Source organism: Muscardinus avellanarius (assembly GCF_963383645.1).
Source record: "Muscardinus avellanarius genome assembly, chromosome: 12".
NCBI classification, from domain to species: domain Eukaryota; kingdom Metazoa; phylum Chordata; class Mammalia; order Rodentia; family Gliridae; genus Muscardinus; species Muscardinus avellanarius.
The window spans coordinates 55975178-55990816 of record NC_137798.1 but is presented as its reverse complement, the minus strand read 5'-3'; the positions used below and the strand labels follow the sequence as shown (position 1 = coordinate 55990816).

Sequence of the window (15639 nt, the reverse complement as noted above, 5' to 3'; positions counted from 1 at the left end):
TATAGCTGGGCATGGTGGTGCACACTTGTAATCCCTGCACTTGGGAGGCTGAGACAGGAGGATCACACAAGTTCGAAGCCAGCCTCGGCTACTTAGTGAGGCCCTCCACAACTCAGTGAGACCCTGTTTCCAAATAAAGTATTAAATAGGTCTGGGAGTGTAGCCCGGAGGTAGAAAAGCCCCGGGTTCCACCCCCATTACCATATACAAAACAACAACAACAAAAAAAAAAAACCCTCTATTTTTTATAAATCACTCGGTCTCCAGTATTCTGTTATAACAGAAAACAAAGACATACCTATATTGTTTTATCTTTTCACATACTAGATCATGTACTCAATACAGAGACTGCAGGGTTTTTCCCCATTCTGTGTGTTATTCTAAACCATTGGAAGTGGCACTCAGCTACGAAATTTAGAGATGTAGAAAGGAAATCTTCAAATCTGAAATGCAGCCAGGCGTGGTGGCGCATGCTTGTAATCACAGTACTTGGGAGGCTGAGACAGGAGGATCACAGGTCGCAGCCAGCTGCAGCTACTTAGGACCTGTTTCAAAATAAAGAATAAAAAATAGAGCCAGGCGTGGTGGCACATGCTTGTGCTTGGGAGGCCGAGACAGGAGGATCACGCAGGTTCTAAGCCAGCCGCGCTGGCTTAAGAGACCCTGTTTCCAAATAAAAATATAAAAAATAGGTGTCTGGGAGTGTAGCCCGGAGGTAGAAGGGTTTCCAGGAACCCCAGTACCACCAAAAAAAATAAAATAAAATAAAATAAAAAATAAAAAATACGACTGGGGGTTTAGCATGAAAGTAGAATGCTCCTGGATTTAATCCCCAGTACCACACACACACACACACACACACACACACACACACACACACACACAAAATTGAAATGTAGGGAACAATTATTTTAAATAATGGAAATGCTGGGACTATGTTAACTAATTTTCTTCATTGTGAATTTTGTAAAAAAAAAAAATCTATACTACATTTTTCAAAAGAAAAGATTAATCCAAGAGAGATGATGAACTCTGAGCACAATGGAATCAGTATAAAGAAAAGATAATTCGCTGAGGAAACTGTCTCTTGGCAACTAAAATTAAAAGGAACCTTTTCTAGTCGGGCGTGGTGGCTCACGCTTCTAAATTCCAGTACTTGGGAGGCTGAGACAGAAGGATTGCAGGAGGCTGTGCGTGGTGGCGCACCCTTGTAATCCCTGCGCTTGGGAGGCAGAGACAGGAGGATCGCACAGGTTCAAAGCCAGCCTCAGCTGGCTTAAGAGACGCTGTTTCCAAATAAAATATAAAATAGGTCTGGGAGTGTAAGGCCCCTGGGTTCCATCCTCAGTACCACACAAAAAAAAAAAAAAAAAAAAAAAGATTGCAGGTTTGGGGACAGCCTCAGCTACTTAGTGAGGTTCTCCACAACTTAGTGAGACCCTGTTTCAAAATAAAGAATAAAATATAGGGCTGGGGGTGTATCTTGGAGGTCAAATGCCCCTGGTTTAATCCCCACACACAGAAAAAAGAACTGTGCACATGTGCACATGTATTTATCTAAATGGAGATTTAAAACAGCATTATTTATGTAATAACAAATTGGAACTAATCTAAATGCCTAACTGTATGTAAATAAATGCCACAGTTACATTATACAAAATATGCAGTCATGTTATAGGAAAATACCTAATCACAAACCGGGCGAGGTGGCGCGTGCTTGTAATCCCAGCATTCGGGAGGCTGGGACAGGAGGATCGCGGTTTGCAGACAGCCTCAGCTACTTAGTGAGGCCCTCCGCAACTTAGTGAGACCCTGTTTCAAGATAAAGAATAAAAAACAGGGCAGGAGCTATTAGCTCGGAGGTCGAATGCCCCCGGGTTCCATTCCCAGACCCCCCCCAAAAAAAAAAAAAGAAAAGAAAAGAAAAATACCTAATCACAAGAAAATATGTTCACATATTTTAAGGGAAAAAAGCGTATGGAAAGTATCATTCCCACTAAGAAAAAACAAATACACATACATTTAGAACCACTGGGGGAAAAAGTCAGTTTTAGAAGTACTTGGTTTCTATAGAATTATCTGGTCCTCTTTTGATCATCTCTGAGTCAGCTGTTCTGAAAATGGGCGGTTACTCTTAGTGCTAAATACGGTCTACGTCATGCTCAGATCGCCTCCCCCATTCTAAGTTCTCTGTATTGCAGAGACTGGAAACATTGCAGAGACTGTAGACATTACAGCTATAATTCTTAGACTCTTCTCTTGGCGGAGCTCTGGTTTAGATTTTGGTGAGAATGTAAAATGATACAGCTATTGTAGAAAACAATATGCAAAGTTTTACTCATAAATTAAAAATAAACTGGATGTGGTGGCACACATCTGTAATCCCAGTACTTGGGAGGCTGAGACTGGAAGGTCCCAGGTTTGAAGCCAACCTCAGCAACTTAGTGAGTCCCTGTTTCAAAATTAAAAAAAAAAAAAAATCTGGGCATGGTGGCACACGCTTGTAATCCCCGTGCTTGGAAGGCGGAGACAGGAGGATCATGCAGGTTCAAAGCCAGCCGTGCTGGCTTAAGAGACCCTGTTTCCAAATAAAAATATAAAATAGGACTAGGAGTATAGCCCGGAGGTAGAAGGGTTTCCAGGAACCCCAGTACCACCAACAAAACAAAACAAAACCTTGAAAAAAGGACTGGGAGCCGGGTGTGGTGGCACACATTTGTAATCCCAGCTCTTGGGAGGCTGAGACAGGAGGATCGTCGTTCGTTCTTGGACAGTCTCAGCTACTTAGTGAGGCCCTCCACAACTCAGTGAGACCCTATTTCAAAATAAAGAATAAAAAATAGGGCTGGGGGTGTTGCTCAGAGGTAGAATTCCGCTAGGTTCCATCCCTAGTACCCCCCCCCCACGAACTGGGGGTCTAGTTCAGAGTATAGAATTCCTGGGTTGAATCCCCCCAAAAAAAAATAGAATTACCAAAGACCCAGCAATTCTACTTATGGATATATAATCCAAAGAATTGAAAACATAAGGAGCTGAGCGTGGTGGGGTATACCTGTACTCCCAATACTTGGGAGGCTGAAACAGGAGGATTGCAAGTTTGAGGCCAGCATCAGCAACTTAGTGAGACCCTGTTTTAAAATAAAAAATGTAAGCTGGGCATGATGGCGCATGCTTGTAATCCCAGCATTTGGGAGGTAGAGACAGGAATTTCACAGGTGCAGACAGCCTCAGCTACTACTTAGTGAGGTCCTTAGTTTGAAACAGTGAGATGCTGTTTCAAACATAAACAAAGGACTAAAAAATAGGGCTGGGGGTGTAGCTCAGAAGTAGAATGCCCCTGGGTTCCATCCTCAGTACTGCAAAAAACAAAAACAAAATAATGTAGCTGGGCATGGTGGCGCACGCTTGTAAACCCAGTACTTGGGAGGCTGAGAGGAGGATCACGCAGGTTCGAAGCCAGCCTCAGCTACTTAGTGAGGCTCTCAGCAACTTAGTGAGACCCTGCTTCCAAATAAAATATAAAATAGGTTTGGGAGTATAGCCTGGAGGTAGAAAGGCCCTGGAAACCATTCCCAGTACTAGAAAGAAAGAAAGAAAGAAAGAAAGAAAGAAAGAAAGGGAGGGAAGGATGGAGGGAAGGAAGGAAGGAAGGAAGGAAGGAAGAGGGAGGGAGGGAGGGAGGAAAGAAAAGTAAAGTTAAGTAAGCCTGGGAATGTAGCTCAGAGGTAGGCTGCCTCTGGGTTCAATAATCAGTACCACAAAACTAAGCAAAAACAAAAACAAAAAATACACTACAGAGCCAGGCATGGTGGCGCATGCTTGTAATCCCTGCGCTTGGGAGTGGAGACAGGAGGATCACGCAGGTTCGAAGCCAGCCTCACTGGCTTAAGAGACCCTGTTTCCAAATAAAAAAAATATGTAAAAAATAGGTCTGGGAGTGTAGCCCGGAGGTAGAAGGATTTCCAGAAACCCTAGTACCACCAAAAAAAAAAAAAAAAAAAAAAAAAAAAAAAAAAAAAAAAAAAAACCACTACAGAGAGAGCAAAGCCATATCACAAGACAACAAAATAGATTTGTACAACCATCAAGCACTTATATCTGAAATATGTAACGAACTCATATAAAGCAAGAAGAACAACGCCAAGTTTGGGTGAGGATGTGAAGCAAACAAAATAGACAAAATAGTTTTTGGCAAAATCCATTTATATTTGATTCTTTTTTTTTTTTTTTTTCAGGTCTGGAGATGGAACCCAGGGGCATTCGACCTCTGAGCTACACCCCTGCCCTATTTGTTATTCTTTATTTGGAAACAGGGTCTCACTAAGTTGCTGAGAGCCTCACTAAGTAGCTGAGGCTGGCTTCAAATCCATGTGATCCTCCTGTCTCAGCCTCCCAAGTGCTGGGATTACAAGCAGGCGCCACCAAAATGCCCAGCTTTAATTTTATTTTTAATACAAATTTTCAGTGAGGGGCTTTTTCAGTCCCATTGGTTCTATTTTATTGTATTTTTCCATTTTTATTTTTAACTTAAACCAAGTATCTTCTAGTCTTAGTATTGTTTCTTATTTTTATTTTCTTATTTTTTATTTATTTATTTTTTTTGGTGGTACTGGGGTTCCTGGAAGTCCTTCTACCTCCGGGCTACACTCCCAGACCTATTTTATATTTTTTTATTTGGAAACAGGGTCTCTTAAGCCAGCGCAGCTTGCTCCGAACCATGGGGATCCTCCTGTCTCCGCCTCCCAAGCGCGGGGGTTACAAGTGTGCGCCACCACGCCCGGCAGTATTGTTTTTTAATTTTGTGATGTTGGGCATGTTTCTAAGAACTGGAAAGGTAATTTATTGGAATGAACTGAGTCCTCCCCCTACAGTGATGATTCTGACATGAATTTACTACTTCATGATGTGTGTGCACGCGCATGCACACGCGTGTGCGTTACCCCCTGCTTACACTTTGCCTCGATGACTCCCAGGTTACAATTTTGTTCCATTCATAAATGAAGAATGATGTTGCAAAGTCCGATACCATGGCAAAATTGACAAGTACCACTACAATGACTATGATTTAGAAGCAACTTTCTTCTGCTGCTCTAATCTGATAAATGGTTCCTGTGTGATGTTTTCTGTATTCAGTTTTGGGTATCTGTTACTTCGGCACTATTCTTGTTTGCCTCTTATTACATTTGCCAGCGCACTATATCTCAGCCTTATTTGAAAGACAGAAGTATGATCAGAAAAAAGTCATAAAAACAAGAAGATGATGTTTTTATAATTTATCCTCCATGTTCAATTTGGTTATCTTGTTATGAGATATAAGTGAAATACCAGCTTTTTACTCCTGTGTCCTTTATATCATTAAAATTAACACAGAATGTTAAAATTTTTAAAGCAAAATGAAATAATATACTATTTAGAAGTATAGGCTTATTTATAATAAAACTATAAAAATAATCAGGGAATGAGTATGCCAAATGTATTATTTACCTTTGGAGGGGTAAAGAAAGGTTGCCTTTAAAGAGGGGCACATGAAGCCGGGCGTGGTGGCACACACTTGTAATCCCAGCATTTGGAAGGCTGAGACCGGAGGATCACAGTTCGAGGACAGCCTCAGCTACTTAGTGAGGCCCTCTGCAACTCAGTGAGACCCGGTTTCAAAATAAAAAAAGAATAAAAAATAGGGCAGGGGGTGTAGCTCAGAGGTCGAATGCCCCTGGGTTTCATCTCCAAATCTGCAAAAAAAGAGGGGCACATGAGGCGTGAAAAAATATTAATAAAGCTCTATTTCTTCAGCTGGAGTATGGGGACATTATTACTCATCTTTCATATATAAACATGACCCACAGAATTTTTATGTAAAAGAAGAAAAGCCTCTAAACCTAAAAACTTCTTATGAGTGGGAGCTTCTTTTCCCCAAGAATCACAGGTTCTAGCTGATGGTCCAGTGTAGACCTAAAGCTAACAGAGGCTCCGGAGTTTGGGAATGGAACAAAATTGTAACCTGGGAGTCATCAAGGCAAAGTGTAAGCAGGGGGTAACGCACACGCATGTGCACGCACACACACACACACACACACACATATACGCACACACAAAATGTGTTTGGAAAAAGATGCTGGGAAGACAAATTAAATGAGAGAAATGGAGGGCAACCCACAGTACATGTCAGATACATACACTATGCATCACACGGTAAATGCAGGGCCCAGCAGAATGTTTATTTCATTTCAGGAGGATGAGAATTTAAGAAAATGAGGTGGGCGGGTGTGGTTGCACACGCTGGTCATCCCAGCGCTTAGGAGGCTGACAGGAGGGTCGTTCAGGTTTGAAGCCAGCCTCAGCTACTTAGTGAGGCTCTCAGCAACTTATTGAGACCCTGTTTCCAAATAAAGTATAAAATAGGTCTGGGAGTGTAGCCCAGAAGTAGAAAGCCCCTGGGTTCCACCCCCAGTAGAAGAAGAAGAAGAAGGAGAAGAAGAAGAAGGAGAAGGAGAAGGAGAAGGAGAGGAAGAGAGTAAAAAGGGACAAATAGTCTCATTTTATAAAAAAGAGAATATGTTTCTCATTAAGAAAAAAAACAATATAGCCAATTAGAGAAGAAATAAAATTAAAAGGCAACTACATTTCTCTGGGTTGTTTTTATATTTTATCAACCCCCAGAAACCTAAAAATTAATTGCCACAGCTGATTTTTCAACAATAAAGTTTTCTTACACTTATTGTGAAGCCAAAGTGGACATTTTCAGTACAAACTACACACACACACACACACACGCGCGCGCGCGTGTGTGTGTGTGTGTGTGTGTGTGTTATTAGTAATTGAACCCAGGGGCATTCTATCTCTGAGCTATATTTCTGCATTACAACCCCAACTTTTTAAATTTTTTGTTTGCTTATTTTGAAACAGAGTCTCAGTAGGTTTCTGGGAGTCTCCCTAGCTTGCTGAGGCTGTCCTCGAACCTGTGATCTTCCTGTCTCTGCCTCCCAAGTACTGGGATTACAGGCATGTGCCACCAGGCCCAGCTGCAAACATTATTTTTCTATACCAATATTGTACTGGCAGTTTCTGTAAACTGTAGAAAACTCAAATTACCATATAGCATCCCAAGTTGTTGAGCAATTTTAATGAAAAGAAACAAACAAATGCTCACTTCTGTTTTGTTTCTGGTAGTAAGTAAGCTCCAGCCCAGCAGTGAAAGGTTGCATTCTGGGCTACTGTTTCTGATACTCATCTGTCCCCTTTATTTTCCACATTGGCACATTCTTTGCCTACTTTTCTGGTCCAAGGTGCTCAGGTTTATAGAGCACTGACTTCCTGTACCAGCTCCATCCTAGACAGGCTTGTTGTGACACCTTTGGGTGTGCTACTCCAGTTTCCTGTCTTCATCGGATGGACGGTAGAAGCATCCAGTCCTGAATTTAAATCCTACACTTATAACTTAGGAATGACAGTATTTCAGGCAGGTTCCTTATGTTCTCTGAATGTCAGATTCCTAATACATTAAAAGAAGAAGAATGCCTACCTTTGAAGAGTTGACTGTGACATGCTTAAATATATAGGAAGTCCTTAAATGCAGATGTAGGTACAGGGGGTGGGATTCCCAGTCGTATCCCCAGCTCTGCTTCCCAGCTGGAGCTTGGAGTGTGGTCCTCAAACACCACCCCCAACGATGGTGGACTGCACAGATGTTTTTCTACTTCCTGACTTCCACAGTCCCCGCAAGACCTAACAGGGCCCTGGTCACTCCGTAAAAATAATACCTGTTCCATTGGTCCCCCAGAGTCCTCATCTGCTCTCTGGTAAAGATTTTGCAGATTTTTTGCTCTTTTGGGGGACTCACTATATTTTCCAATTCTGGATTACCTACCTTAACTCTGCCTTTTTCTTTCTAACTTGTAGGGAAACTATTTACTTAGCTAGATGATAAGGCTAGTCTCTGTCTCGTAGGCTATCACCAGACTGCTTCCTCATCAGAGACCTCTGGCAGCTCTAAGGGCCTGTTTTCTCTATTAGCCTCACAGCCCAGCCCATTATCTTATAAAAACAATTCACAGTATCGTGTTATAAAAATAAATTAAAAAAATAAACCCAGCCGGACGTGGTGGCGCACGCTTGTAATCCCCGCACTTGGGAGGCTGAGACAGGAGGATTGTGCAGGTTCGAAGCCAGCCTCAGCTACTGAGTGAGGCTCTCAGCAACTTAGTGAGACCCTGTTTCCAAATAAAATATAAAATGGGTCTGGGAATAGCCCGGAGGTAGAAAGCCTCTGGGTTCCACCCACAGTACCACCAAAAAATAAAAATAAAAATAAATTAAATTAAATTAAACCCTGTTAGGGTTTAGCCTTAGTCTCTAACTTACTAAATATATGACTTTCACGAAGTCACTTAGCCTATGTAGATTTAGATTGTTTTATCTGAAAAATAGGAAATAGTGTTTCCTAAGATATATAATTATGTAAGAGGCTTAAGACCAAATGCAGTAATGCAGATGAATGTGAATATGTCTTGAAAACTAGTTCTATGCAATGCAGAGGGTCTTACTCAGTAAACAAAAAGGAAGTATAATATAGCGGAGAAGATGAAAGAATCTGAAGCCAAACTGCCACATAGAATTCTATCACTTACGACTCTACCTTTTATTTGTTTATTTATTTATTTGCAGGTCTGGGGATGGAACCCAGGGGCATTTGACCTCCAAACTACACCCCCTGCCCTATTTTTTATTCTTTATTTTGAAACAGGGTCTCACTGAGTTGCAGAGGGCCTCACTAAGTAGCTGAGGCTGTCCGCGAACCGCGATCCTCCGGTCTCAGCCTCCCGAATGCTGGGATTACAAGCGTGCGCCACCACGCCCGGCTTCAACTCTACCTTTTAGTACGGAAGATAAAGATGATACTACTTACCCCACACGAGAGCCCAATGTTAGCTACTACTTCTGGCACCAAACACCTACTGTGCGATAGGCACTATAGCGGGTGCTAGTAATAAAATGGAATTAAGACAGACATGGCTAGCATCTTTGTAAAACTATCTCTTACTCCATATGCCACATTTCCTAAATTTTTTGAGGTACCGGGAATTGAACCTAGGGTCATTCTACCTCCAAGCTACACCCCCAGTTCTATTTTATTTTGAAATGGGGTCTCAGTAAGTTACTAAGACTGGCCTGCAATCCTCCTGTCTCAGCCTTCCAAGTGCTGGTACAACAGGCATGCACCACCATGCCCAGTTCCCACATTTTCTAAGTCACTTAGGTAAAACATACTTCACAACAAATAAAAATCTAAGTCATAGGACATCAAGGTAAGAGTCCACAACTCCACTATGTCTTTTCTCTGAAAATGTCCAAGGAACATATAGTGACTCTGACATTTCCTTTCCTAACCTGTCATTTGAGTTGAAACTGTTCCTATGACTTCCAGGGTGACTATCTGGGAAGTCTTTCTATGGAACATAAATAAGCTAAGGTAGTGTTTCTCAAAGTAACATTTGCCTGGACTGATAATTAGAAGGCAGAGCCTGGGCGCCATTTCAGATCTATCGATTCAAAAGCTCTGGTTGGAAAATATGGGAAACTGCATTTCTTTAAGTCCTCAATGTAATTTTGATGCAAATCCCATTTAAAACTGCATTCCCAAGAGGAAAGAAAAAAAAAAAACTTCCACTACATAAGAAATCCATAACCAAATACCGAAGAATCATGATCAAAAGCATCACAAAGGAGAAAAATTTTAATCCTGAGAGTAAATTTAGTACGGAGTTAGTAATCCGCACATCAATACCCAAACTGACTTGAGCATCCCAACTTAACTGTGATTATCCAAGACACGCCCATCCCAGCGCCCGTTGAAAAGGGGACACGCCCAGACTCCGAAAGAAGCAAATATAACCATGTCATTACAGAAGTCACGGCTACTAAAAAGGGCGTGTGGATCTCAGAAAACGGGCCTGCTTTCTCTTAAACGCTGTCAACTAATGAGGTTAGTCCCTGCTGCAACACACCGCCCTCCAGCTACCTGAACCTGGGGTGATCCTTCGAGTAAACCTTGCCCACCGGGAATCATGTTGATCCAGCGACCACCAGAACCACCCAAGGCAGGAATATGCTCTTTTGATAAAAGTAAACAGAAGTCGCCCATTCACGTGTGCATTTATGTCTCGTGGTCAGATGGAGGGTGAGAGTAGAGATCTCACCGACACAAGAGAACCAAGCAGCTCTCAACTCCTGGTGGGCGTGAACTTTAAAAACAATAACAATTCAAAGCTAAGGAGCAATCTATGTTCCTCTATCCACCCCGCAGTGGTCGAGAGAATAACACGCTTTAGACCCTGAAATGCTGGTGAGTGAGGCACGGTGACAGCCAGGGACCGGGGCCTCTCCCCACGCCGGCTCGCCCACCCGCCTGGGAGCCGCCCACCCACTCGCGGCGCGAACCCGCTGGGCCCGGCCCCTCCTTTCCCCTCCCCTCGGCCTGGTGCTGAATCATGCGCCCAATATCTCCAAAAGGTAAAACCGGAGAACAAAGCCACCCCCGGGGCGGGTCTGAGTGGGGTAGCAGGTCGGGGTGAGGCTCAAGACTGGAATCCGCAACTTTGCTCCCCTTCCTCCCAGCCTCCCCGCCCCCACCCGCACCCCCCGGTGGACGAGCTCTTCTGCGGCGGGCTCGGGGGTCCCGGGCGGGCTGCGCCTTGTCGGGTGCGGATGCCGCGCTGCGCCCCATTGTTCAGCCCGCGCCCCGCCGGGCCGGGAGGGGCTGGGGCCGCGCCCGCCGCACCCTCCCCCCCACCCCCACCAGGACCCCAGCCCCGGCCCAGCCTCGGCGTCTTGCGGCCCGGCTAGGGCGGGGTGGGTGGGCGCTGTCCAGATGCTGGCGGTGGGGAGGTGGGGCGGCGCACCCCGCCCCGGCCCGGGCCCCCCGCCCAGCCCCCGCCCTGCAGGGCCTGCCCCCACCCCCCGCCGGCCCCTGCAGAAGCCGAACGCCGGGCCGGACCCGCGCGGCCGCCGAGGGCCTCGGACACTCACCCCAGCTGTTCCTGTCCTGGCGGCCCTTGGCCATGGTGCACCCACCGGCCCCGAGGCGCTGGCTCCGGCCCGGGTCCCGGCGGTGGGAGGCTCGTGCCCGCGCCGGGCGCTGCTCGCTCACTCTCCCTGGATGATGCTGCGGCGCTGGTGGGAAGGGGGAGGGAGGGGGAGGGAGGAGAAAGCCGATGAGCCGAGCTCAGCATCACCAGCCCGGGTTCTCACAAACACCCGCGTCACGCCCTCCCTACCTCAGCCCACCCCCCGGGGCGCGAAGACGGCCACGGGCGAGGTGCTGCGGCCTCTTCAATGGACAGCACAGAAATAAACAGCACCCCCTTGCACACACTCTCCCACATTACCCAGTGACAGCAAGGCACAAACCCGTGTGCAGATGCCCGCTTCTAGGACAGTTAACACACTCGTGCAAACGGGCTGCGAACACCGACACGGCTGAAGTCGTTACCACGCATCTCCTGAGGGCTTTTTTTTTTTTCATTTAAATGCAAAGTCATGCTAGTAAAGGGGGGGGCATGCATTTTTGTAAATGTTTAGTGAGGGGGTCTGTATTTTAAAATCAGGCTAGCAACATTTAGATCAGGTAAGCTGGGCATTCACCACGATCTGTTACTCGCTCAACATCTAATGGGCATCAATCCCTACTATATCTGCAGAGACAAAGTCGGGAGTTATAGCCCAAACAGCAAAATAAAATCATTCTGAGCGAGTATCGGCAGCCATAAAGGCTGCAGACGATTTTGAATGAAAAGCAATAAATACTCTTTAAAAACATTCTTAATCAGTCTCTCTCCATTCTTCCTTTCTGCCTATAAACTGGAAACCTGCTACCTGACCCACTAGATACCTCCTTCCCACACGTCACCGTCTCAGTGATCGCGGGCATTCGGATGTCATCCACACTCTGCTGGTCAGTTCTCCTCAGAAGATCACTGCTTGTCTCTTCATGCCCAGAGTCATGGTCTCTGCTTACTGATCGTAACAGACAACTCCTCCCTCTGCACACTAGGTTGGCTTCGGACAGGACCTCCACGCCCATGATCCTCCAGTCCATGAGTCTAGTGGTACATACTCTTCAGGAGAATCATAGCCCCAGACATGAGCTGTCTGAAGTCGTCTCCATTCCATTTTCCTACTAACACTTCAAAATCAACATGTCTGAAACCAAACTCTCACCCACTGCTGCCAAAATCTTCCAGCCCATATTTTCACTTAGCAGTTCCCGTGAACTCAGAGCTGTAAACATCGTACACCAAGTTTTTACATGACGGTTTGAAAGAGGCTGTGTTCAACAGAATTCCCTTCTCCACACACTAATGAAACAACATTGGAAGACAAATTATCTCACCCCTGTATCTAAAAACCAGAATCAGAGAACAAAAGTAGCATGTTCTGCTTTTCATCTTGTATTCCTGTACTGTAATTCTCAGCTTACATTCCAGCCTAAAAGTCTCTTTCAGGTAAATCTCATTTTTAAAAAAGACTATAGAACCAGGTATGGTGGCACACACCAGTAATCTCAGTACTTGGTAGGCCAAGACAGGAGGATCACAGGTTTGAAGCCAGCCTCAGCAATTTAGTGAGACTCTGTTTCAAACTAAAAATTAAAATAAGGCTGGGCGTGGTGGCACATGTTTGTAATCCCCACGATTGGAGGTGGGGATTACAGGTTCGAAGCCAGCCTCACTGGCTTAAGAGACCCTGTTTCCAAATAAAAATATAAAAAATAGGTATCTGGGAGTGTAGCCCAGAGGTAGAAGGGTTTCCAGGAACCCCAGTACCACACAAAAATAAAAATAAATAAATAAAAAAAAGGGCTGGGAGGGTAGAATGTCACTGTGGTCAATCTCTAGTATCACCAAGGAGAGAGAAGGGGTAGGGGAGGTAGGCCATGGTGTTGCATGCCTATAATCCCAGTACTGGGAGACTAAAACCAGAGGATTGCAGGTTCAAAGGCAACCTCAGCAATTTAGGGAAACCATGTTTCAAAAAAAGTTTTTTTTAAAAAAAGGCTGGAGGAGCCAGTCATTGTGGTGGTGCACGCTTGTAATCCCAGCATTTGAGAGGCTGAGACAGGAGAATCACAGTTCTCAGACAACCTCAGCTGTTACTTAGTGAGGACCTTTACAACTCAGTGGAACTTTGTTTCAAATAAAGAATCAAAAATAGGGCTGGAGGTGTAGCTCACACAGAATGCCCCTGGGTTCAATTCCCAGTACCAAAGATAATAAATAAAAATGGCTGGGCAAACTGGCATCCCCGTAACTTGTAATCCCCACTCTTAGGAGGCTGACACAGGAGGATCACACAGGTTCGAAGCCAGCCTCAGCTACTTAGTAAGGCTCTCAGCAACTTAGTGAGACCCTGTTTCCAAGTAAAATATAAAAATAGGTCTAGGAGTATAGCCTGGAGGCAGAAAGCCTCTGGGTTCCATCCCCAGTACCACAAAAAAGGGGGGTTAAGGGCTGGGCTGTATCTTGGAGTAAAATGCCCCTGAGTTCAATCTCTACTTAAAAAACAAAAAACAAACAAAAAAAACAACCAGTTAACCAGGCTACAGGGAGAACTAAAGGTAGAATTACAGTGAACCTAACAGTATTACAGTTGAATAACATAACATAGGAAGAAAAGAACTAATCTAAGGAACTTTAGAAAATAGAATTGTTAGCTGAGCATCGTGGCACACACCTGTAATCCTAGTACAAGGGAAGCTGAAACAGGAAGACTGCAGGTTTGTGGCCAGCCTCAGCAACTTATTGAGATTATCAGAAATTTAGAGAGCCCTCTTTCAAAATTAAAAGGGCTGGAGGTAAGCTAGGCGTGGTGGTGCACGCTTGTAATCCCAGTACTTGGGAGGCTGACACAGGAGGATCACAGGTTCGTGGACAGGCTCGGCTACTTACTGAAGCTCTCTGCAACTTAGTGAGACCTTGTTTCAAAATAAAGAATCAAAAATAGGGCTGGGGGTGTAGGTCAGAGGTAAAAATGTCCCTGGGTTCAATCCTCGGTACCAAAAATAAAAAAAAAAATTAAAAAATAGAACTGTTACTATATGCTACTAAAGAGAAAAGGAACTGTATATAAGTATTGTACTCAAGTGTATAAATTTTTTCTCCCAGTATATATGTGTCAGAAATTCTGAAATTACTTTGAGTATGTGCTAGGTGTAAACAAACGTATGGTGCATAATGAGAGCCATCACATTCACTGTTGGAGATAATAAAAGGAGGAAAAGGGAAAGAAGCGAATGGACTCTGTGGTATTGAATTAGAAGCCAAGGTATTAGTATGATAAATTAAGATGCAAATAACCCACATTTAAAAGATGAGCAAGCCGGGGGTGGTGGTGCACGCTTGTAATCCCTGCGCTTGGGAGGCAGAGACAGGAGGATCGCGCAGGTCCGAAGCCAGCCGCGCTGGCTTAAGAGACCCTGTTTCCAAACAAAAAAAGAAAATTGGTCTGGGAGTGTAGCCCGGAGGTAGAAGGGCTTCAAGGAACCCTAGTACCAATAAATAAATAAATAAATAAATAAATAAATAAATAAATAAATAAAATAAATAAATAATGAGCAAAAGATCTCAATAGGTTTTTCTCTAAAGAAGATAGCCAATAAAGACATGAAAAGATGCTCAACATCTTTAGTCATCAGAGAAATGCAAATCAAAACCATTATAAGAGGCCGGGCGTGGTGGCGCACGCTTGTAATCCCCGCGCTTGGGAGGCAGAGATAGGAGGATCACGCAGGTTCGAAGCCAGCCACGCGTGCTGGCTTCGGAGACCCTGTTTCCAAATAAAAATGTAAAAATAGGTCTGGGAGTGTAGCCCGGAGGTAGAAGGGCTTCCGGGAACCCCAGTACCACCAAAAAAAAAAACAAAACAAAACAAAACAAAAAAAACATTATAAGAAGCTGGGTGTGATGGCACATGTTTGTAATCCCAGTATTTTGGAGGCTGAGACAGGAGGATCACAGGTTCAAAGCCAGCCTCAACAATTTATATTTAGTGAGGCCCTCCACGACTTAGTGAAACCCTATTTCCAAATAAGAAATAAAATAGTTTGGAGGTTTGTAGCTCAGAGGTAGAATGACCCTGGATTCAATCCCCAGTACCACAAAAAATAAAAAAGAAAAGAAAAGAAATAAAGAAAAAAAAAAAGGTGTGGGGGGAAACACAGTAAGAGCCAGGCACAGGCACACCTATAGTCCCAGTACTTGGGAGGCTAAGACATGGACCACAGGTTCCATGCCAGCCTCAGCATCTTAGCGAGGCCCTCAGCAACTTAAAAAATAAAATAAGCTGAGGCTGTGGGTTTAGTTCAAAGGTAAAAACACTCCTATGTTCAATCCCTAGTAATACACACACAATGAATAAATAAATAAATAAATAAATAAATAAATGATTTAAAAAGAAAAAAACAGGAAATAAAATAAAAACAGAAAGTAGCTAGCCACAAGACCCTTAAGTTGTATGATTTCATTTACATGAAATTCCTAGAATAGGAAATCTATAGAGACAGAAAATGGATGAATTGTTTGTTGTTGAGGGCTGGTGGAGAGGGGAGATTGGTGAGAAATTAGGGCATGATTGTGAATGAGGATGAGG

General features: G+C 44.2%; 1 protein-coding gene across 2 annotated transcripts in view; it reads right to left on the bottom strand.

The window, feature by feature from the left end:
• Positions 1 to 11056, bottom strand: part of ATL1 (atlastin GTPase 1) — a gene marked incomplete at both ends in the record, with an annotated part of 62727 nt that extends 51671 nt beyond the window's left edge. For both annotated transcript variants that reach the window (XM_080708082.1, XM_080708083.1), the window contains one exon: positions 11023 to 11056. In XM_080708082.1, the coding sequence (XP_080564208.1) occupies positions 11023 to 11056 (34 nt within the window). The remainder of the gene's footprint in view (positions 1 to 11022) is intronic.
• Positions 11057 to 15639: the final 4583 nt, after the last annotated feature.